This window comes from Somniosus microcephalus, chromosome 29 (genome assembly GCF_052327205.1).
Source record: "Somniosus microcephalus isolate GS21.2 chromosome 29, FLI_Smic_1.0, whole genome shotgun sequence".
Lineage (NCBI taxonomy): Eukaryota > Metazoa > Chordata > Chondrichthyes > Squaliformes > Somniosidae > Somniosus > Somniosus microcephalus.
Genome location: NC_141015.1, coordinates 22,002,162 through 22,027,301, shown reverse-complemented (window position 1 = coordinate 22,027,301; position 25,140 = coordinate 22,002,162). Strand labels below are relative to the sequence as shown.

Genomic DNA, 25,140 nt, shown 5'->3' with positions numbered 1-25,140 from the left:
GCAAATGGGGTCGGACGTGTTGGAGGCGTGAGACATTGCACCCTGAAACTGCTGCTTTTTGCCCCATTTTCCATCTCGAAAATGGGTGCAACGAGGTCCAATTTCTCCCCCCAATATGTCAGCCTCCACGAGACTGCAAAAAGCCCAGCATCTTTAGTACAAGGCTTTAGTTATGATCCTATATTAAGAAAAATGCATCCCCAGACTCTCCTTTGCAGACAAGGAAATGAGTCATTGCAGATGTTATTGAGTTTTTTTGTAGCTCATTAAATGGAAGAGTGGGAACGCTGTCCCAATATTTGAAAATGAACAGAAGCTGATGGTAGGAGTTATTAGATAAATGTACTGATCCCACAACATTATGGCACTGATTCTTCAAACAAGTCTTCCCACAGCGAGTGCGGGATCAGTAAATATACCCTTATCGGTCTATTAGCTTGACATCTATAATAGGAAAACCTTTGAAGTCTACTACAAAGAAAGCAATTCAAGCACATTTAACAAGGGCAAAGGCTAGAATTCAAAGGCACTTGGATTTATGAAAAGCAAGTGATACAGAATGAAGTTATTGGAATTCTTTGAAGATGTAAAAGGATTAATTGATAAGGATGATGCAGCAGATATTATATCAAGACTTTCAGAAGGCATTTGATAAAGTGTCTCACAAGAGACTTGCAGCGGAAATGAAAGGTCCTGCGATAAAAGGGGAAACAGAAGATTGGATAATAAATTGGCTAAATAATGTGAAACAAAAGTTGGTGATCAATGGTGGGGGGTCTAATTGGACAGCTGCTCCCAGTACAGCACCCTAGGGATCAATCCCAGGCTTTCTGCTGTTCATAATGTTTATAAAAATGATCTTGATAAAGGCATTAAAGCTGAGCATCCAAGCCTACAGTAGACACCAAGTTGCGTGGGAAAGGCAGAATGTTCAGAGGCAAGGGATAACATTCAAAGATGTCTACAGAGAGAGTGTTATCAACTGGACTGATGAATTACAAATGGTGTTTGATGTAGAGAAATGTGAAGTAATCCATATTGATACTAATAATGGTTGAAAAATGAATAGCAGTTTTAAGATGTCAAGAAAGGGTGATGAGCTATATAACTTTGTGTCCAGTTTTTTTCTCACACTCCCCCTCCGTTCCTGAAAGTGCTGATTTATGCAAAGTTTGGCCTCCACGGACACCTAGACTCCCTCCAGCACCTTGCTCACGTGGACAGTCTTCATGCGTCAGGTATAATGGTGCCAATCGGCACTTTAAATGTTGGGGTTATCACAGCTGAGCGCAATCCTGTCATCGCCTGGGGTCTACAGGTGAACTTGTCAGCGGAGCCTTGAGAGTGTTCTTCCCATCCCTCCCCGACCTGGGAGCAGCGCCCTCCATTTGTGCCTTTACTGCTGCCCTTGTTGGGTTCAACTAACTCCCTTGACCATGTGCCAAAATAGGGAGATTTCTATATTATACTTTTAAATAATTGTCGATAGGACAGGATTAAATGGCGGACAAATTCGGTTGCTTTGTGCCTCCTGTAAGAGGGCGCTAACGGGGCGCAAAGCAACTAGCGCCCGGGCACGGCGCCACCAGTGCCTCCCGCGAAATTCAGTGGGAGGTTAATGGCGGCAGTAACTGTCGTGCGCAGCGCCCCGCTCGTGCTCTTCAGTTGCGCCCTCTGACTTACCGCTGGACACTATGTCCGACAGGGTCAGGGGGGCCTACCTGCGGCCGGGGCAGCACTATTTAAAGGCGAGGTGCCGGGCGGCCGTTTTTGTTGCTGGCCGCCTGCCAGCACCTGCCTCCGCTCCCCCACCCCAGCCTCCTGACGGCCCCCCCCCCCCCCATGGAGTGCCAGCTGTGCTCCATGAGCCCGGCACTTCTCTTGAGTGCCGGGCTCTTTTGCTGGCACTCCGATCCCCGGTGGAGGAAGGCCTGCAATAACGCGGCACGTAGCGCCATGATATTCCCTCGCAGCACCCCTAGAGGGTGGCGGGGCGCTTCCAGTAGTACCCCACTTCCCTCTTGGGGCACTACCACTCAATTTCGGCCGCGGGGGCGCTAATTTTTCCGGGGCGCTAAAAGTAGTGCCCCGGCGAAGCTGGCGCCCCAAAGGGGGCGCGACTCAATTTTTCCCCCATTGTGTTTTAAACATAACCCGAGTTAAAATGGAAGCTGCCTTTCATGACTAAATTTCAAAATGGAGACCAGAGCCATTTTGTCTGTGCGATATAGGACAGATTGTTATGCCTGTATATTCGTCTGGAGACAAAGGCTTCGTCTTAAGTGCTAGTTGAGCTGTACTTGGTCAAGATATTTTACAGGTTCGAGGTAAACAAGCAGTGTGGAAGCACCAATTGGTCAGTCATTCTACGTATAGCAAGTTCCATTGTGAATTTAGTTACGGTTCCTTGGCCAATCTATCCACAGAGGCATTTGGTCTGGACTATATACTGATAATGGCCCTGAATTTGCGGTCGGAGGCATACCTCGGGAGTGTGCCTCCAACCCGTGAAAGATCTACGAACTTACCTCCGGGCTCCACAGCTACAGAGCGTTCAGGGCCTGGGTCTCCAGGCGTAAGCCTGCGTAAAGGCCCACGGGTCCCAGGGACGCAGGCAGTTCAGAAGCGTCCCTGGGATCACGCGGGCCAGGTCCTCCAATGAGAAAGGAGGATTCCATTTATGAACAGAATCCCCAATAAACCCGACTGGAGTCCCCAAATAATTAAACAATTTAAACAACTGTAATAAAAATAAATGTTCTGATTTTCAAATTTAATTTTAAAAAGTCCCTTCATTGCAAGAAATGCAATAAAAATTTAATTTTTTGAAAAATAATTTTAAACATTTTAATCCGGGCCAGTATTTGTAGAAATTAATTTTAAGTCTTTCTGCATTTTTTAATTTAAGATTTATAATAACCCTTACGCTGATGAAAACAGGCCCTGTGCCTGCTTTTACCAGCCGTAAGAGTTTTGTGAGCAATTGCTGGGCAGTAGTTGGGCAAATAGACAAATAGCCCAACTCTGCTCCAGCAAAAGTGAATTTCTAGTCAGTTCGGATGATCGGTCAGGGCAGATCCCAAGTTCCGGGTTTTCGTGCATGCGCAGCGCATGCGGAAGCCTGGAACTTGCGGGGCCTTTCAGAAGGCTCACGCTGCGCCTGCGCCGTTACGGGGACATAAATTCCGGGCCAATGAATTCCAGTATTTTACATAAATTCCACTTCTGTAATATCGCCTGTCTCCACCTCTGCCTCAGCCCATCTGCTGCTGAAATCCCTCATCCATGTTTTTGTTATCTCCAGACTCGACTATTCCAGCGCTCTCCTGGTCTTCATCCCATCTTCCACCCTCCATAAACTTGCGTCATCCAAAACTCTGCTGCCCGTATTCTAACTCGCACCCACCAGCCCTGTGCTTGCTGACCTCAAATTTAAAATTCTCATCCCCGTGTTCAGATCTCTCCGTGGCCTCGCCCCTCCCTATCTCTGTAACCTCCTGCTGCCCCATAACCCTCCGAGAACTCTGCGTTCTCCAATTCTGGCCTCTTAGGTGTCTCCGATTTCCTTCTTCCTGCTATTAGAGGTCGTGCCTTCAGCTGTCTAGGCCCTAAGTTCTGTAATTCCCTCCCTAACCGTCTCAGCCTCTTCACCTCTCTCCCCTCTTTTAAGACACTCTTTAAAACCTACGGCCTAAAAATTCAGTTGCGTTGCGCCTAAGAGAGCGCTATTGGGGTGCAAAACAAATAGCGCCCGGGCGCGGCGCCGCCAACACCTCCCGCGAAATTAAGCGGGAGGTTAGCGGCGACGGTAACCGTTAGCACCCCGCGGTGCTGCGCTGCCGGCAATGATGTCATCGCCATGCGCAGCTCCCCTGCCGCGATCTTCAGTAGCGCCCCCTGACTTACCGCCAGACGCTATATTCGACGGGGTCAGGGGGGCCTACCTGCGGCCGGGGCGGCACTAATTAAAGGGAAGGTGCCGGGCGGCCATTTTTGTTGCTGGCTGCCTGCCAGCACCTGCCCCTGTTGCCGTCCCCGGCCTCCTCTGCAGCCGCCCTCCCCCCCTGCGGGGTGCCGGCTGCGCTCCGTGAGCCCGGCACTTCTCCAGAGTGCTGGGCTCTTTTGCCAGCATGCTGATCCCTGGTGACCCAGCTGGGCCCCGGGTCGCGCTGCGCAAGGCTCCTCCCCTTTAAGAAGGGGAGGAAGGCCTGCAGTACCGTGGCGCGATGTGCCACAGTAGCGCCACGATATTCACTCGCAGAGCCCCAAGAGGGAGGCGGGGCACTTCCAGTAGCACCCCGCTTCCCTCTTGGGGTGCTACTGATGAATTTTGGCTGCGGGGGGCGCTAATTTTTTGGGGGCGCAACTCCATTTTTCCCCCGTCTTTGACCAAGCTTTCGGTCACCTGTCCTAATGTCTCCTTCTTTGGCTTAGTGTCAATTTTTTTGTCTGATTACGCTGTTGTGAAGCACCTTGGGATGCTTTGCTATGTTAAAGATGCTATACAAATGCAATATATAAATGCAAGTTGTGATAACATTTATGTTCTAAAGAGGGCATTCTATCCCTTGTGGACTGATTCTATTTACTCTTTCTATGTGTTATGTTAATGGTAAAGAAGTCTATTTGTTCAGCTTGAACACAACAATCCAACAGTCTGGTATTTCCCCAAATTTTGGAGAAGACAGAATAATATGGTAGGCACCCCACATGATTTCCAATACACCATACCATAGTTAGTCCTGTGGCATGCAAAGGGGCATAGGTTTTAGTTTGTAGTAGCTTCAGCCTGAGCTATCTTTATGTGGTATGTGTCAGCCGTGGCTCAGTGGGTAGCACTCCCACCTCTAAGTCAGAAGGTTGTGTGTTCAAGTCCCATTTAGAGTCTTGAGCACAAAATCTAGGCTGCAGTACTGAGGGAGTGCTACACTGTCGGAGTTGCCGTCTTTCAGATGAGACGTTAAACCGAGGCCCCGTCTGCTCTCTCAGGCGGGCATAAAAGATCCCGTGGCATTATTTTGAAGAAGAGCAGGTGATTTCTCCCCAGTGTCCTGACCAATATTTATCCCTCAACCAACATCACTTGGTCATTATGACATTGCTGTTTGTGAGAGCTTGCTTTGCACAAATTGGCTGCCACATTTCCTAAATTACAAACAGTGATTGCACTTCAAAAGTACTTAATTGGCTGTAAAGTGCTTTGGGGCGTCTTGAGGTCATGGCAGGTGCTATATAAATGCAAGGCTTTCTTTATTTCATACAAGTGTACTCTTTTAGTGTGGGTGGTTAAAACAAATCAACTGTAAATCAATAAAAATTTAAATAAAACTTAAAAAATTAAATTAAAATTTGGTTGGCCAGGTTGATGATGCGCTCCAGTCCCCGCGGCGCCCACCGGTCGCGGAAGGCCTCAAGCGTGCCGGCGGACACCGCGTGCTCCATCTCCAGGGCCACCCGGGCGCGTTTATACAAGTGTAAGGTTGACTCGGAATTGCAGGAGACACAGGTCCACTTACAGGAGTGACCATTCAGACTGGCTGATGCATTCCAAAAGCTATTAAAGTAGTGGCTCCAAGTTTATTAATAGGAGAGCACTGCTTGTGTTTACCTGCTGTTCACAAGGCATGGAAACCCATCAATAAGTCAATCCAAAGGCTTTGTTTTTGGTAGGCACTTGTCAACGGATTTTCTAGTTTCAAAGAAACGCTTGCATTTGTACAGCACCTCGACGTCTCAAAAAACTTCACACAATGAATTACTCTTGAAGTGTAGTGACAGCAGTTATGTAGGAAAACATATCCGATGTCAGGAAATTCCTGTATTAGATGATCCATTCACAAATATCTTAAATACATGTGAATGAGCCAGAATTGTTTACTTACTGAATGTCTCGTGTGAGGCCAATTGACACCTCCATGAAGATGACGCCAATGTGAGTCTTAACTAGACATTCCTATTGCAGTAGCTCATGCCTTGAAAAATCTCTATTGATAAGGAAAAGTATGAATCACAGATACTATTAATCCTGTGTAAATAATAAGCCTGAGAAGCTGTCATTAATAATGAGTATATGTTGCACAGGACTGCTTCAACCAGAAGTAGTTCTGTTTGCTTTGGCTCCCGATGCTTTGGAATTTATCCTGTTTATCCTACGGGTAGGATTCCACGATCTCAGTGGCAGCACCAAAATTGTACTTACCTCACTTCTGTCAGCTTAGCTCAGTTGGTAGCGCACGCTCCTCTGAGGCAGAAGGTTGTGTGGGTTTGAGTTCCACTCCAAGCTCTTGAGCATGTGACCTGGACGAGCACTTTTTCCAGAGGTGCTATCTGTTAGCTGAGACAATAAACCAAAGCCTTGGCTTGTTTTAGGGGATGCAAACGATCTCCTGGCACTATTCGAAGGAAGACAGGGAGTTCTCCTTGTCAGATGGCCAGCATTTCTCCCTCAACCAGGCTCACCGAAAATTCATCAACTAATCTCTTATCTCAATTGCTAATCGTTGGATCTTGCTGCGTGCAAATTGACTGCGGGTTTTACCCACTTAACAACAGTGACTGCACTTCAAAAATAATTCATTGGTTGTGTAGTGCTTTGAGACATCCTAAGACACTATATAAATGCAAGTTCTTCTTTATTTCTGGATCTCTGCTGCATTATTGCCCTAGAGTAGGCATTAGTGCTTAGCTTGCCTGACAATGATTGGCTACTCACACTATTGATGGCAGCTGTTTATGTTGCTGTACTAACTACTGTCTCTGGCAGGAAGGGTGAAATACAGCTTGAGCTAATTGTGCTATTGAGCCAATAATGTCAACTCATTTATCTTAGAGTTGCCACTGAAATTGGAACTGTTGCTAATGGCAGTACAGGAAACTTTGTGATATCCGGCACCGACGGGACCAAGCTGTTGCCGATCTATCAAAACTGCCGGACAAACCAGCGCGAATGTTGAAGCATACGGAGCTTTTCAGCTCCGTATCTGGCAACAAACACTGTTGCTTAGCAACAGCTTCTAAACAGTCCGCCGTACCTTGGAAGCATCTCTGTAGCTTAGCAACAGCTTCAGAGAGACTTTGCAGAGCCTGACTGTTGAAAAAAAAGCCACGAGAAGAAAAAAAACCGAACAAAACGGCTCCTGATTTTTGCCGGTGGATCGAACATTCCGGACAATTAACTTCCGGATAAACCAAAGTTTCCTGTACTATATGTGTCAGCTGTGGCTCAGTTGGGAGTTCCCTCACCTCTGAGGTCAGAAGGTTGTGGATTCAAGTCCCACTCCAGAGACTTGAGCACAGAAATCTAAGCTGACACTCGAGTGCTACACTGCCGGAGGTGCCGTCTTTCAGATGAGACCTTAAACTGATGCCCCCGTCTGCCCTCTCAGGTAGACGTAAAAGATCCCATGGCACTATTTTCGGAGCTATCCCCGGCCAACATTTATCCCTCAGTCAACATCACTAAAACAGATTATCTGGTCATTATCACATTTCAATTCAATTCAATTCAATTTTTTATTTGTCATATATGCAGCAGACGTGTGTACTGAACAATGAAATGTTGATTTTTACGAGTCCTCCCAACATTGGAATAAATATGGCATAACAATGATAAAAATACTAATAGAAATACTAATAGAAAGACAGTAATAATAAATAAAACAACAGTAATAAATAATAAATTAATCATTCATGAGTCTTGTGGCCTGGGGGTAGAAGCTGTTTTGAAACCTGTTGGTACGAGACCGTATGCTTCGGTATCTCTTACCAGCCGGGAGCAGGGCGAAGAGGTTGTGGCTGGGGTGACTCGCGTCTTTAATGATTCTTTGTGGGAGCTTGCTGTGCACAAATTGGCTGCCACCAATTACAACATTACAACAGTGACTACACTTCAAAAAGTACTTAATTGGCTGTAAAGTGCTTTGGGATGTCCGGTGATTGTGAAAAGCGCGATATAATTACAAGCCTTTCTTTACCGTAAGCAGTGGTAATAATGGTAATTTTTTTTAAGAAGTAGGTCTTGGATGTCAGCCTTGGCTCAGTGGTAGCACTCTCACCTCTGAGTCAGAAATTCATGGTGTCATAGAAATATAGAAACATAGAAGATAGGAGCAGGAGTCGGCCATTCGGCCCCTCGAGCCTGCTCCGCCATTCAATGAGATCATGGCTGATCATCCAAATTCAGTACCCTGTCCCTGCTTGATCCCTTTAGCCGTAAGAAATATATCCAACTCCTTCTTGAATATATTTAATGAACTGGCCTCCACCGCCCTCTGTGGCAGAGAATTCCACAGGTTCGCCACTCTCTGGGTGAAGAAATTCCTCCTCATCTCAGTCCTAAATGGCTTACCCCTTATCCTTAGACTATGACCCCTGGTTCTGGACTCCCTGGCCATCGGGAACATCCTTCCTGCACCTAGCCTGTCCAGACCTGACAGAATTTTATAGGTTTCGATGACATCCCCTCTCAATCTTCTAAACTCCAGTGAGTATAAGCCCAATCGACACAATCTCTCCTCATACGTCATTCCTGCCATCCCAGGTATCAGCCTGGTGAATCTTCGCTGCACGCCTTCCATGGTAAGAACATCCTTCCTCAGATAAGGCGACCAAAATGGCACACAATACTCAAGGTGCGGTCTCACCAAGGCCCTGTACAACTGCAGCAAGACATCCTTGTTCCTGTACTCAAACCCTCTTGCTACGAAGGCCAACATACCATTTGCCTTCTTAACCGCCTGCTGCACCTGCATGCTTACCTTCAGCGACTGGTGCACAAGAACACCCAGGTCTCTTTGCACTTCCCCTTCTCCCAATCTATTGCCATTCAAATAATAATCTGCCTCCCTGTTTTTGCCACCAAAGTGGATAACCTCACATTTATCCACATTATAGTGCATTTGCCATGTTTCTGCCCAATCACCCAACCTGTCCAAATTGTACTAGAGTTTCACGACATCCTCCTCACAGCATACCCTCCCACCCAGCTTTGTGTCATCTGCAAATTTGGAGATACTACATCCAATTCCCTCGTCCAGATCATTAATATATATTGTGAACAGCTGGGGTCCTAGGACCGATCCTTGCGGTACCCCACTAGTCACTGCCTGCCACTCGGAAAACGACCCGTTTATTCCAACTCTTTGCTTTCTATCTGCCAACCAGTTCTCTATCCAAGTCAATACCTTGCCCCCAATCCCATGTGCCTTAATTTTGCATGCTAATCTCTTATGCGGGACCTTATCGAAAACCTTCTGAAAGTCCAAATACACCACATCCACTGGTTCTCCCTTATCTATTTTACCAGTTACATCCTCAAAAAATTCCAGTAGATTAGCCAAGCATGATTTACCTTTTGTAAATCCATGTTGACTTTGTCCGATCCTGTCACTGCTTTCCAAGTGCTCTGCTATTACATCTTTTATAATGGACTCTAGCATTTTCCCCACTACCGATGCCAGGCTTACCGGTCTATAATTCCCCGCTTTTTCTCTACCACCTTTTTTGAATAGTGGGGTAACATTAGCTACCCTCCAATCCATGGGTACTGTTCCAGAGTCTATCGAGTTCTGGAAGATGACCAGCAATGCATCTACTATCTCCAGGGCCACATCCTTAATACCCTAGGATGTAGATTATCAGGCCCTGGGGATTTATCAGCCTTCAATCCCGTCAACTTCCCCAAAACCATTTCCCTACAAATACTGATTTCTTTCAGTTCCTCCCTCTCATTAGACCCTATGTTCCCCGACATCTCTGGGAGGTTATTTGTGTCCTCCTTTGTGAAGACAGAACCAAAATATGTATTTAATTGGTCAGCCATTTCTTTGTTCCCCATTATAAATTCCCCTGATTCTGACTGTAAGGGACCTACGCTTGACTTCACCAATCTTTTTCTCTTCACATATCTATAAAAGCTTTTACAGTCAGTTTTTATGGTCCCTGCAAGCTTACTTTCATAATCTATTTTCCCCCTCTTAATTAATCCCTTTGTCCTCCTTTGCTGAATCCTAAACTGCTCCCAATCCTCAGGTTTGCTGCTTTTTTTGGCCAATTTATATGTCCTCTCTTTGGATCTTATGTTATCCCTAATTTCCCTTGTTAGCCATGGTTGAGTCACCTTTTTTGATTTATTTTTATGCCAAACTGGGATAAACAAATTCTGTAGTTCATCCATGTGATCTTTGAATGTTTGCCATTACCTATCCACCGTCAACCCTTTGAGTGACATTACCCAATCAATCCTACCCAACTCGCATCTCATACCATCATAGTTCCCTTTATTTAAATTCAGGACCTTAGTCTCTGAGTCAACTACTTCACTCTCCATCTTAATGAAGAATTCTATCATATTATGATCGCTCCGACCCAAGGGGCCTCGCACAACAAGATTGCTAATTAATCCTTTCTCATTGCATAATACCCAGTCTAAGATGGCCTGATCCCTAGTTGGTTCCTCGACATATTGGTCCAGGAAACCATCCCTTATACACTCCAGGAATTCCTCCTCCACAGTATTGTTACTAATTTGGTTAGCCCCATTCTAAAGACTTGAGCACATAATCACACACTTCAGTACAATTCCAGCACTTCTAGTTCCTGATACTAGAGAGAGTTTACTCCCTCATGAGCTGCTTCGTAAACACAATTACCAAAGCCTTGCCTACAAGGATTGTCTTTGTTGGTCTTCCTGCCACTGGCCTCTTTGGAATTTACTCACAGAGCTTTGCCAATGAAACAAATAAAATATAAAAGAGCTTCCCATCTGCTTTTATTCCCCGAGTCAGTCAGACCAAATATCTTCAAGTCCTGGAGTGGAACTTAAAAGCTCAACTTTCTGACTCAAAGGTGAGACTACAACCGACCGGTCCAAGTTAAGAGAGGTGGGTGAGTCTCCATGTTGGAAAGCTATCCGCTAAGGCCTTTGTATTTAAAGTTCCAATACAGTGCTCCCCTGACTCCACAGTCCTGGTGATCGCCCCCCATGTTGCCCGATCCAATCCCCCTCCTATGAGGGCCACTGCTGTCAACAGAAATCAGCAGCTCACCTGGAAGATGTAGATGAGGCCCGAGGCCCAAGGCCCAGTTTTGGGATGGCCTCAGGCTTCTCTGTTTGCGTAACTCCGAGTCTGGGCCCGAAAATGGGCCTTGACTATTTTCTACCCCACTGTACCCCCCTCCAGCTCCCCACCCTTTCACTGAGGCACTTTCTCTTCCTCCCACCCTACCAATTCTTACTGGCATTCTTCTTTCCTCTTCCAGTTGAATTTCCCCTGGCTCTCTTCTCCCCCCTCCCTCTATTCAAGCTGGGACTCTTTCCAATCCCTGCCCCCGCTGAAGCTGGCAATGTTTTCTACCCCTCCTTGCAGCTAATGGAAGCGCCACCCACCAGCCTCCCCAAATTAATATTGATATTTTCCCACCCTCACTTCCAAAGCGCTGCTGTGGTCTCCTGCGCTCTTCCTTCAACCTTTCATGTCCACCCACTTCCCTCAACACTGCTCTTACCCTCGTCACTGTCCCCCACCCCCCACCCCCGAGTGTTACTTGCTTTTTAAAGCGATCTTGGCTGATGGATGTTGCAGGCAGAAAATCCTGTTCTTGTGATAATTCTCACCCACAGAGGCTGGGATCACTTCAAAGAGCAGAACTTGGGTAGCAGTGATAGTGAGAGAAGTGCTGATTATTGTCACCTAATGTCCTCAGCGTGAAATGCCGATGTTTAGCATGTATTTTCCTTCGTTGTTTCAATCTGATTTAATTTTCAACTTTATCTTGAACCTTGTCTGTGACTGTGTGGCATGCCTATAGGCAGAACCGATTATATTTTTAGTGTGGAGTGTCCCAGCCAAAGAAATACAAGCCTGTTATATTCTATGTCTTGCCTCATTGCACAATAACTGCAGCAGAACCAGTGTCAGCTCAGCATTTTGTATCGGGTGAGAAATGGCCTTCAGGAGGCTTCATGGTCTCGCACCATGTTGGTTACATAGGATATACGGCACAGAAACAGGCCATTCGGCCCGACCAGTCCATACCGACGTTTATGCTCCGCTCGAGCCTCCTCCCGTCTTTCCTCATCTAACTCTATCAGCATAACCCTCTATTCCCTTCTCCCTCATATGCTTGTCCAGCCTCCCCTTAAATGCATCTATACTATTCGCTTCAACCACTCCCTGTGATAGCGAGTTCCACATTCTCACCACTCTTTGGGTAAAGAAGTTTCTTCTGAATTCCCTATTGGATTTATTAGTGACTATCTTATATTGATGGCCTCCAGTTATGCTCTTCCCCACAAGTGGAAACACTCTCTGTATCCACTCTATCGAAATTTTTCATAATTTTAAAGACCTCTATTAGGTCACCCCTCAGCCTTTTTTCTCAAGAGAAGAGACCCAGCCTGTTCATCCTTTCCTGATATGTATACCCTCGCATTTCTGGTATCATCAATCTTCTCTGCACCCTCTCCAGTGCCTCTATATCCTTTTTATAATATGGCGACCAGAATTGTACACCACTCCAAATGTGGTCTAACCACGGTTCGATACAGGTTTAGCATAACATCCCTACTTTTCAATTCTATCCCTCTAGAAATAAACCCTAGTGCTTGGTTTGCTTTTTTTATGGCCTCGCTAACCTGCGTTACAACTTTTAGTGATTTGTGTATTTGTATTCCGAGATCCCTTTGTTTCCTCTACCCCACCCAGACTCACACCCTCCAAGTGATAAGTGACCTCCCTATTCTTCCTACCAAAATGTAATACTTCACATTTATCTGTGTTGAACTGTGTTGGCCTCTCAGCCGTTTCTGTCTAGTCAGAACCGATGTAAAGCATGCTTTCTTGACCAACCTCCCACCCTCCATAAACTTCAGCTCATCCAAAACTCTGCTGCCCGTGTCCTAACTCGCACCAAGTTCTGTTCATCCAACATCCCTGTGCTTGCTGACCTACATTGGCTCCTGGCCCAGCACTACCTTGAATTTAAAATTCTCATCCTTGTGTTCAAATCCGTTTTTTAAAATGTACCTCTTTGACCAAGCTTTTGGTCACCTGTCCTAATATTTCTGTGTGGCTAGAAGTCAAATTTTTGCCTGTTTCCGTTCCTGTGAAACTCCTCGGCACGCTTTACTGTGTTAAAGGCGCTATATAAATGTAAGTTGTTTTTGTTGTTTAAACTGTTTACGATGAGGGCAGACTCTCTATAGGCTAGCCCATAAATTCCTAATCTTGGAGAAGAGCTGGCCACCCCATTGGTTCTTGGTTAACATTACAAATATCACTGGCAGTTGAATGAGAAGGCTTGTACCTGCATTTAAAAGCGCATGTTCTGGTTTGCCTGACCAGAGGATGGTACCGACATGACAGTACAGCTCAATGCTATCCACTGGCACCACTCAAAGAGTGTCAACCAATACTTGCTGTATAACTTGCTCAATAACCTTGATTCAGTGCCTAGTTGCACAACATAATTTTTGAAGACAATTTGTGCAGCTAACAATACCTGGGGGTGAATACCTTAACAATGCTTGTCCTAGTGGATTGGAGCAATTCCCTTTCAACTCTTGGATCTGGGTTCCAATCTAGCGGAGACTATTGGGATGAAATCCCTTCTAGCCATGAAGCTTGCAGATGAAATATTTTCTAGTCCCATTGGCAGAACCCATGGCACAAAATGAGAGGTCATTGGAACAGCTAGTACTGAACATTAACTGTACATTTGTGCAGTGTGGGGTCTTTTTCTGAGGTTGGGGCCAAGGTTCATTATTAGGGGTAATGGAAAGAGTATCTCGCCCAAGCTATATCTGCCCAAGGGTCTGCTTGCATCCGACACGTGCTGCCAACATCAACATAGATATCCCTAATGAGCAGCAAAGCTTTACCCCAAAAAGTGCAGCAAGGTAACTGATCATTAGATATCAGTGAAAGTCAATTTCTATTCTATTAGCCAGTACTGGGCACTTTGTCATCTGCTATTGCTCGAAGGAAAACAAGTCAACATTTTATAGATAATTAATGAGTCTGCTCACTGAATCCACACAGATACTAATTCTAAACTGTCCAGGGGTTTGTGCTTATAAATCACACTGACAGTTTGCAATAATGTTCCTCTTTTATAGTTTGACATTATGGACATAGTGAGGGAAATGAGAAAACAACGGCATGGAATGATCCAGACCAAGGTAAGCCTCGCAATATGCTGGATGTGGGTCTTTCTGAAACCGCTTTAGGCAAGTCGTCCTGGCAGAACTCCAGCCTGCCAGTCGACCCGGGATGTTTTACTATGTCCAAGGCGCTATAGCATATATAAATGCAAGTTGTTGTTGTTGGATGTACAACCGTGAAACAACATAAATCCTAAAACGCAACAGAGTGCCTGCTGCAATAGTTGATTAAAATCATCGAGTTTAAAAATCCCAACATACAGTAATATATTCGCGGTTCTCCAACTTTATCAGGCAGCACCTCACCAAAGGATTCTCACAACCTCTCGCATCTCACGCGCTGTGGATAGCAACTATGGTCAATTTAATTCATTGAAATAAAAAACATTGAATCCCATTGACTAATTCAATGTATAATCTGTCGAGTTTGTCTTTATAAATGTGGGTTATTCATTAATAGGAAAAGCCCATGGGTTTTACAGGTTATAGAATACGACATGGCCTTTAATCCAACTGGAAACTCCTAGTTCCCCCTCTAGTCTCTGGAGGAATACATTGCACCATTGCTTTCCTTTCAGGTAGACACAGCATTATTTAAAAAAAACACATTGGGCCGTATTTTGCGAACCTCCACGGGTGCCTACGAGGTGTGCATGCGCCCGTAGGGGCTCCGCAAGTGGTGGGTTTAGGCATGCAAAGCGCACGTGCTGAAACCCGGCACTTGCGAATCTTCTTGACAGATCCTCCGCATCCCCAGGAAAAGGGCCTCTGCGGGTGGAGAGTGGCGCTATTTGCCCAACTTCCACCCGCTGAAAGGCCGTGGAATTCTTACGCCTGCTAAAAGCGTAAGGCCTGCTTTTACCAGCATAAGAGTTTTAAAAATTAGAAAAATAAAATTTGATCACTCACTTATATACATTAAAAACCTTGTCCAATAAGGTAAGTTTATTTTCAGCCCCGTTAAAACATATTTTAAAAAATTAATTTTTGTTTAAAATATTTAATTAAATGCCATTTTAATTAATTTTATATATGTAATTAAAAAAAAATTATTTCATGTGTTCGTGTATTTTTTAAGTCATCCCCATTCATACTTATTTACAGTTCCGTACGTATGGAATCGCCATAAGTATGAATGGGGATTCCCTTCTTTCATTGGTTGGGCCGGCCCACATGATCCCAGGGACGCCTACGAACCGCCTGCATCCCTGGGATACGTGGGCCGCTACGCATTTCTACCAGGAGAGGCCCAGGATCGCAAGCCTCCGTATCTCCCGGACCACCAGGTAACTGCGGAGAAAGTTTGATGATCGGAGGCATCCGCCCGCGGGAAGCCTCCGATCACAAATTCAGGCCCATTATCAGACATTTTAGTTTCCACATCTGCTGTATGATCAGTCGGATTAAGTGTTCTGGCCGGTTTTCAAAGCTCATTTAAGGTGCGCTCTTTCCCCAGAGCTCGTTAATACAAAATCTTAGACAAACAATCTTCTGTGTTTTGATTTCCTGAGCTGCACCAGTCAACCTACATTTTGCTGCTTGTCGATGGAAATGTGTGTATAAAGCATCTACTGATATATTCTTGTGCCATTCAGCCTGTAGAGGTATAACTGCATAAATACGTTGCGTTTTGCTAGGGAGCAAAATGCTAAATTAGGACTTCCTTAGCCTCATTACAGGCTGCAGTATCCAACCATGTGTTGAATAAAGAAGGCTGAGGGGTGACCTAATAGAGGTCTTTAAAATTATGAAAAATTTTTATGGAGTGGATACAGAGAGAATGGGCTAGATTTTCGGGGAGCCGTCAGGCGGGGTTTCAGGCGTAACAGGCAGTTAACAGGCAGTTTTTAGCCTTATCCCCATTTTGAGGGGTTTCATGTGGGTTTCCCGACGGCTCCAAACCACGCCAGGTTAGAGCAGCGGGCCGTCGGGTTGAAGGAGTTGGAGGGGTCGTGATGTCGGCGCTCAGGTGAGTGATGGATGCATGAGTGTAAAGGTAAGTGTGTTTGGTGTGTCTAAAGTGTGTAAAGAACTTTTACTTACCTTTACTTACCTTAACAGCCTTTCTTCCTGTAGCCGTCGGGAGCGCATCACTCAGCCGGAACTGAAAGCTGAACGGCTGCGATCTGTGAAAAGTGACAGCCTTCAGCTTTTAGTGCTGCTGAGATTGCTAAATGAGTCTGCGCAGAAGGACTCATCTTAGAAATCAGACTGTCAGTGTTTGACAGCTTCAAACAGCTGTGAAACACTGATATTTCATCTGTCAGGAATCTTGACAGATGAAATTGCAGTCTGTGACGTCACCTGTTGCCGGGTGGCCCTTAATTGGCCTGCTGAGCCCGCTGGGCGGGCTCAACAAGGTCAATCAAGGGAAAATCGCGCGGATTGGCTGGACGTCGAAGTAGGCGGGCCAGAAACCCGAAAGGGGAAGTCCCGCCTTCTTCCCGACAGGTTCAACAAAATCGACCCCAATGTTTCCACTTGTGGGGAAGAGCATAACTAGAGGCCATCAATATAAGATAGTCACCAAGAAATCCAATAGGGAATTCAGAAGAAACTTCTTTACCCAAAGAGTGGTGAGAATGTGGAACTCGCTACCACAGGGAGTGGTTGAAGCGAATAGTATAGATGCATTTAAGGGGAGGCTAGACAAGCATATGAGGGAGAAGGGAATAGAGGGTTATGCTGATAGAGTTAGATGAGGAAAGACGGGAGGAGGCTCAAGTGGAGCATAAACGCCGGCATGGACTGGTTGGGCCGAATGGCCTGTTTCTGTGCCGTATATCCTATGTAATCCTATGAATATATCTTGCAAATGTTCTCCCCATAGCATAAAGGTAATGCTGTCTTTCATGTAGTGTTGGTGATATCAACACCCATCATGGCACCCTCGAACCATTTCACCCATTCCTCCCACCTTAAAGGGACTAAAGTAGGCTTGTTGTTTAGGTTGAATGGGGGTATATGAGGCATTCCTGAGACCATATTACGAGTCCAACTGTATTGTTACTTAGTTGGATACAGTTCGATACACTGGATCGATGGATATTGACCATGCACACGTGAACATACAGCTAAGTGAAGCCAGTGTAACATACAGGAGTTAATTAATTACATTCCATACCTCCTGAACTCATCCTCAATTCCTCCTAAATTATCCACAAACCTTTAATTAATAGTCTTGAACCATTTCTGTCATTAAAGTGCAGTGTTTGTCATTATAAGCACAAATTATACAATCCAACATGGTCTTTGTTTTAACACAAAACTCACAGTTTCCCCTCTGGTAAACTGGATGAATACACAATAGCATTGAAGATACAAATATCATTAAGCATTCCATATATATAAATATAGATAGATCATTTTAATAGATAACTATGAAAAGGCATTGCTTTTTTTAATTAAAGAATTAAAATACAGAAAGTGGTGAAAAGCATAACTGTTAATAGGTTCTAGCAAACTATTTATGGAGTCATTTAAAAAAAAATTCATTTATTGATGTCACTCTGGTCCTTTGTACAAAAGATTAATGTAACTGTCTGCGTGTAAAATCCATGCACTAAAAGTGGAATCAGCTAATGTAGATATTGGCCCACAGTTTAAACAGGGTGGTTTCTACAACACTGGGAGTTGAAGCCAATAGTGGGAGGATAGAAGATTGGGAAAACTTTAAAAGACAGCAAAAAATAACTAAAAGATTGATTAAGAAAGGGAAGATAGATTATGAAAGTAAATTAGCAAAAAATATAAAAACAGATAGCAAAAGTTTCTATAGTTATATAAAAAGAAAAAGGGTGGCTAAAGTAAATGTTGGTCCCTTAGAGGATGAGACCGGGAAATTAATGGTGGGAAATATGGAGATGGCAAAAACGCTGAACAATTATTTTGTATCAGTCTTTACAGTAGAGGACACTAAGAATATCCCAACACTGGACAAACAGGGGGCTCTAGGGGGGGAGGAGCTAAATACGGTTAAAATCACTAAGGAAGTGGTACTTGGTAAAATAATGGGACTCAAGGCGGATAAATCCCCTGGACCTGATGGCTTGCATCCTAGGGTCTTGAGGGAAGTGGCGGTAGGGATTGTGGATGCATTGGTAATAATTTTCCAAAACTCCCTGGACGCAGCAAAGGTCCCGGCAGATTGGAAAACTGCTAATGTAACACCCTTATTTAAAAAGGGTAGTAGGCAGAAGGCTGGAAACTATAGACCTGTTAGCCTAACATCTGTGGTTGGTAAAATGTTAGAGTCCATTATTAAGGAGACAGTAACGGGACATTTGGATAAACATAATTTAATAGGACAAACTCAGCATGGTTTCATGAAGGGGAAGTCATGTTTGACAAATTTGCTTGAGTTCTTTGAGGAAGTAACATACAGGGTGGATAAAGGGGAACCAGTGGACGTAGTGTATTTAGACTTCCAAAAGGCATTTGACAAGGTGCCACACAATAGATTATTGCTCAAGATAAAAAATCACAGGATTGGGGGTAATATTCTGGCGTGGGTGGAGGATTGGCTCTCTAACAGAAAGCAGAGAGTTGGGATAAATGGTTCGTTCTCAGACTGGCAACCAGTAACTAGTGGTGTTCCGCAGGGGTCAGTGCTGGGTCCCCAACTCTTTACAATCTATATTAACGATTTGGAGGAGGGGACCGAGTGTAACATATCAAAGTTTGCAGATGATACAAAGATGGGACGGAAAGTAATGAGTGAGGAGGACATAAAAAACCTGCAAAGGGACATAGACAGGCTAAGTAAGTGGGCAGAGATTTGGCAGATGGAATACAATACTGGAAAGTGTGAGGTTATGCACTTTGGCAGGAAAAATCATAGAGCAAGTTATTATCTTAATGGCAAGACACTGGAAAGTACTGTAGTACAAAGGGATCTGGGGGTCCTGGTGCACAAAACTCAAAAAGTTAGTATGCAGGTGCAGCAAGTGATCAAGAAGGCCAATGGAATGTTGGCTTTTATTGCTAGGGGGATAGAATATAAAAACAGGGAGGTATTGCTGCAGTTGTACAAGGTATTGGTGAGACCGCACCTGGAATACTGCATACAGTTTTGGTGTCCATACTTAAGAAAAGACATACTTGCTCTCGAGTCAGTACAAAGAAGGTTCACTCGGTTAATCCCGGGGATGAGGGGGTGGTCATATGAGGAGAGGTTGAGTAGATTGGGACTCTACTCCTTGGAGTTCAGAAGAATGAGAGGCAATCTTATTGAAACATATAAGATTGTGAAGGGGCTTGATCGGGTGGATGCAGTGAGGATGTTCCGAATGATGGGTGAAACTAGAACTAGGGGGCATAATCTTAGAATAAGGGGCTGCTCTTTCAAAACTGAGATGAGGAGAAACTTCTTCACTCAGAGGGTGGTGGGTTTGTGGAATTTGCTGCCCCAGAAAGCTGTGGAAGCTACATCATTAAATAAATTTAAAACAGAAATAGATAGTTTCCTAGAAGTAAAGGGAATTAAGGGTTACGGGGAGCGGCCAGAAAATTGGACATGAGTCTAGGTTCGGAATGGTCATGGCCTTGTGGGTAGTGGAGTGGGCCCAGGGACCGTGTAGCCTGGTTCTGTTCTTTTATTCCTGTTCCTGGCTGGGGTGGTGATCGCCTTTACAGAAGGTAAGTACTGTAGAAAATATAGGGACAGAGTGATCTCCTGGATGAGTTTCGATCGCCTAGATGGGTCGGAGAGGAATTTCCCAGATTTTTTTCTCCCAAATTGGCCATTGGGTTTTTTATCTGGTTTTTCGCCTCTCCCAGGAGATCACATGGGTTCGGGTGGATGGAGAGTGATAGAAGATTTGAGGTTAGGATCAGATCAGCCATGATCTTATTGAATGGTGGAGCAGGCTCGAGGGGCCGATTGGCCTACTCCTGCTCCTATTTCTTATGTTCTTATGTAATATTGCGAAACCACTTCAGGTGTCGCACTATAGATCATAGAAATTTATGGCACAGAAGGAGGCCATTCGGCCCATTGTGTCTGTGCTGGCCGACAAAGAGCTATCCAGCCTAATCCCACTTTCTAGCTCCTGGTCCGTAGCCTTGTAGGTTACGGCACTTCAAGTACGTATCCAAGTACTTTTTAAATGTGAGTTCCAGACTCCACCACCCTCTGGGTGAAAAAAGTTCTCCACAACTCCCCTCTAATCCTCCTACCAAGTACTTTAAATCTATGCCCCCCTGGTTATTGACCTCTCTGCTAAGGGAAATAGGTCCTTCCTATCCACTCTATCTAGGCCCCTCATAATTTTATACACCTCAAATAAATCTCACCTCAGCCTCCTCTGTTCCAAAGAAAACAATCCCAGTCTATCCAATCTTTCCTCATAGCCAATATTCTCCAGTCCTGGCAACATCCTCGTTAATCTCCTCTATACCCTCTCTAGTGCAATCACATCTTTCCTGATCTACCAATTTACTTTATTTATGCATTATGACAAGTAATAAAATGCAATTAAAAATGAAAGGAGATCAGTTCTCCTTGGTGCTTCCTATCTAATGTCTTCTTTTATGATTTCCTACCCGTTGGGAGAAATTCGCGATGACAGTCATGGCTCAAAGAGTGAGCCACTTAACTGAGATGGCGAGAATGGGCAGCCTTTTCCTTCCTGGACACTGGGGATAGACACTCATACCTCAACCCATTACTGCCCGAGTGTTGTCAAGGTCTGTTACACTGACATTAATAAGTTGTGAGAGGAGAAGTTAACTCTTTCTTTGTATTAACGTGCAGGATCAGTACTTGTTCTGCTACAGCATCGTGTTGGAAATTCTAGCAAGCATTCAGCAGCTGAACCGACAGCAAGAGGAGAACCTGTTGTGAGAAAGTAGTCCATGGCAGCTGGGGTCAGAGTGCACAGACCATAGGACTGGGAATATTGTGAGCAACACACTGAAAATACCACTCAACTGTAACTGGATCAAGGAAAATGATGTAATGCCACAGCAATGACAAAGAAGTAACTGTGATTTCAGAATCATGCTCATTAATAACTAAAGGGATTATACTGAAAACTGAGTCTCTTCATAACATAAACGACCCCTGCCAACATGGAGAATTTATGTTGGTAGTTTTCTAGTTGACGTTTCTCTGAATTGAAGTTAAATGTATTCAACAAAACTAAACAAAGTTGCTGTGCACTTTGTGCGAAAAACATTTAAAACTACGATTGAATCTCCCCGGGTCTTGCTCCTGGTAATTTGGAGGGAATGTTATGTCTTCGAGCTGTGCTTATTGTAACAGGCTAAAATCATGCCACAGCACCACAAGTGGTGGGAATACTGACTAGCAGATGTTACCTATTGTAAATAATACAAGTAGCCATTACCAATATGACTAAAGCGTCACTAAATTGTGACAACAGGAAGTGAGGTGTGACAAACAGGATGTCTCAAAAATGTTGCTTATAGATAATTGTTTTGCATCCTTCATAGAAGTTAACCCAACTGCAGTTATTGCTGTAAATACAATGGGATTTGTACATTTCTGGAATAATCCCATTTTATGCACTGTAAACTTTCTTTCCAAGTATTTAGTTTTGATTGAATGATTTTGTTACTAACTGTAAAATTCCATGAACTTTATGTTTGAATCAGGTATATTTTATACTAGAGGTTTGGTACCTGATTAAAAATGTTGTACAATCTATTTGCACAGATGATTCAAAGACTTCAGCCGTTACTTTACTGTGGCAGGTATGAATTAGTACGTGGATATTTGTTGAATTCAACACGATTAGCTCAAGTCAGTAGAATTTTTTTCATCATTATGATAAATCAGAGCATGATTTAAAAAGATTTTTAAAATGTAGTCAACTCAAGCAGGTGAAAATGCCAACCAGAAGATCACCAGTTTAAGTCAATGGCATCTTCGATGCTCCAATTCGAACATACGAAATTGATGCTGGTCTACCAAGCTTGCCCACACCATCATGACTAAACACTTCCTTACTCACCACCCACACCCTGCGCCGCCCCCCGCAACCTCCCATCCCACCTCGTAGCCATATAATCTGGGAGAGGCAAAATACAGAGAAAAAATAACGGCCAATGAGGGGGAAAATGCTTTAGGAAATTCCTCTCCAATGCCTTCAAGCAATGTTCCCTTTAATTTTATTTGGCCCTGCGTGGCCCCTTTAAGGGGCTGCACAGGCTGTTCAAAATACCGCACGCGTGGGTTCCCTGGAGCGTCGCGCTGCCGCGCGGCTTACCACAAGCATTACCCCCAAGCGATCAAAACCAGTCAAGAACCGGCCCAGCTCCCTCTTGAAGGCAGAGAGTCAACACCCACCGCACCAGCCGACAACACATTTCAGAGGCTCACTGCTCTCTGGGAAAAGAAAAACCACAAAGAAGAATTCATAAGAACATAAGAAATAGGAGCAGGAATAGGCCATTCGGCCCCTCGAGCCTGCTCCGCCATTCAATAAGATTATGGCTTATCTTGGGCTCGAAGCCACTTCCCCGCCCGCTCCCCATAACCCTTCACTCCCTTATCTTGCAAAAATCTGTCTATCTCCACCTTAAATGTATTTAATGACCCAGCCTCCACGGCTCTCTGGGGCAGAGAATTCCACAGATTTACGACCCTCTGAGAGAAGAAATTCCTCCTCATCTCAGTTCTAAAAGGGCGACCCTTTATTCTAAAACTGTGCCCCCGAGTTCTAGATTTCCCCACGAGGGGAAACATCCTCTCTGCATCTACTTTGTCGAGCCCCCCTCAATAAGTTTCAATAAGATCACCTCTCATTCTTCTAATTCATTTGTATGTTGAGCCATTCTTGTCTTACCACAGCCACTAGGAGGTAACCCTTCTTAGGGAAGAAAGGGAAAACTAACCCATACCATTTGCCCCCCTTGAAACATGCTGACCTATCATAACCTTTTTACCATCATCCGCCAGTCAGCTGATGAACTCAGCACGTAGACCACAGACTTCTACACAATGTCTGGTACAGATGTTGCTTTGTTGCTCAGCTGGCCGATATGCTTTGGGCCAAAGCAGAATTTTCATAGGCTGTGGTTCTCCCACCCAAACAAATAACTTAATTTCACATCTTGGTACAAGTACTTGGAGTAGTCTCTTGCTAAGTTGAGCAGTTGGCACTGACCCTTGGGGTGAAATCAGTGGACAGTACAATCTACTGTACTGTATCAACGCTGGCAACCATTACGATAAAGACATGCCAAGCATTCTTTTATCTACTGTCAATTTAAATTGACCGGTGTAATTCTACGACCATGTCATTTTAATTTCAATCTCGCCATTGCCACTCCATGTTTCAATAGAGAGGTATTCTTTAGCATGCGCCAATTTGAAACTATAGTTAAAAAAAACGATTATCCTCACGGGTTAGTAGAACGTAGAGTTCATTCCTAATTCCCCACATGGCAAGTTCCCAATGCACACACCATACTCAATATCTCAACAGTTGTAGCAATAAAAGTATCCAGTTTCAATTCACATATTGTTCTGGGTACCACTGATGCAACCATATTTAGAATGAGGTAGTATTCAACACTTACACAAATCAGACAGGAATGTAAAAACAGATAATGCTGGAAACACTCAGCAGGTCAGGCAGCATCTGTGGAGAGAGAAACAGAGTTAACGTTTCAGGTCGATGACCCTTCGTCAGAACTCTCTCCACAGATGCTGCCTGACCTGCTGAGTATTTCCAGCATTTTCTGTTTTTATTTCAGATTTCCAACATCCGCAGTATTTTGCTTTTGTATTAGACATGAATGTTACTTGAATATCTTTACCTTTATAGTTAATTGTTTAATGTCGCCATGTACCTGATATTTTTAAGTTATGTTATGCTCTTTTGTACATATAACTGTATATTTATAAACCTGTCTTTAATAAATAACAGCAATTAAATAATTATCTTTTTACAAAACTGCATTGACTTCTGCTGTTCCAAAGTTTCTTTTTTTTTTTGCCGGCATTTCTTCCCTCCTCTCCTTTACGTTGCCGACTTTTCCCAGACACAGCTGGTTCCATTGGCACCATCAATGGTCCTGTGCCTTGGCCAAGTAGCTGGTCCTCACGTCAAGGCTTATACATGGAGGGGCCGGTAGCGTGGTCCCCGTGCAGTGCGGCCACTGTTCCCGGGGCTTCGTGTGCCTGTGGAGCAGCTGACCCTGGAAAAGTCTGCAACTTCATGTGAGGTCAGCTCATCCGAGTACAGGAAACTCTTTGGTATCCGGCACCGACGGGACTGGGATGGTGCCAGTTGATTAAAAATTCCGGATGACGGAGAGGGTTATCTACCGAGGTTATTTTTAACAAACAAAAATTTAAAAAATCAAGAAAATGTGCAGTATACAGTAATTGGGTACTCACCTACAGAATGTTGTGTTGAATGGATGGTGGAAGATGCTTGATTAAGTACAGTACTGCCAGACTTCTGACAGCGCCAAGAAGCCGAGTAGTGGCAGTTTGGAGAACTACCCCCACTGACTAACTTGGCCACCGCGGGAGACTCGGACTCGGCAACATTTCCGGTTATTGAGGTGTTGTTTTCGGAGTATGTATTTTGCCGGTTAATAGAGAAATCCGGATATTTAGGTGCCGTTTAAACAAGAGTTTCCTGTACTTGACAGCACTCTCAGTGCGTCGTGCAAGGTATGTTGGAATGCCAGGGGCCGGGAAATTCAGGTGCCAGCAGCCAGTCAACAACAACAACAACAATATGCATGTATTTATACAGTGCCTTTAACACAGTACAATGTCCCAAGGTGCTTCACAGCAACATTATCAGACAAACATTTGACACTGAGCTCCACTAAAGAGATATTAGAACACGTGACCAAAAGCTTGGTCAAAGCAGTAGGTGTAAGGAGCGTCTTTAATGGAAGAGAGTGAGGTAGAGAGATTTAGGGGGGGGGGAATTCCAGAGCTTAGGGCCAAGGCAGCTAACGGCACGGCCACTAATGGTAGGGTGATGGAAAAG

At 44.5% G+C, this 25,140-nt stretch overlaps 1 protein-coding gene across 7 annotated transcripts in view; it reads left to right on the top strand.

The window, feature by feature from the left end:
* The window catches only part of ptpn20 (protein tyrosine phosphatase non-receptor type 20), a 505,217-nt gene extending 481,136 nt beyond the window's left edge, over positions 1 to 24,081 (top strand). For all 7 annotated transcript variants that reach the window (XM_085970355.1, XM_085970356.1, XM_085970357.1 and 4 more), the window contains 2 exons: positions 14,117 to 14,179; positions 20,916 to 24,081. In XM_085970355.1, coding sequence (XP_085826481.1) covers positions 14,117 to 14,179; positions 20,916 to 21,005 — 153 coding nt within the window. In that variant the 3' untranslated portion in view covers positions 21,006 to 24,081. The remainder of the gene's footprint in view (positions 1 to 14,116; positions 14,180 to 20,915) is intronic.
* Positions 24,082 to 25,140: the final 1,059 nt, after the last annotated feature.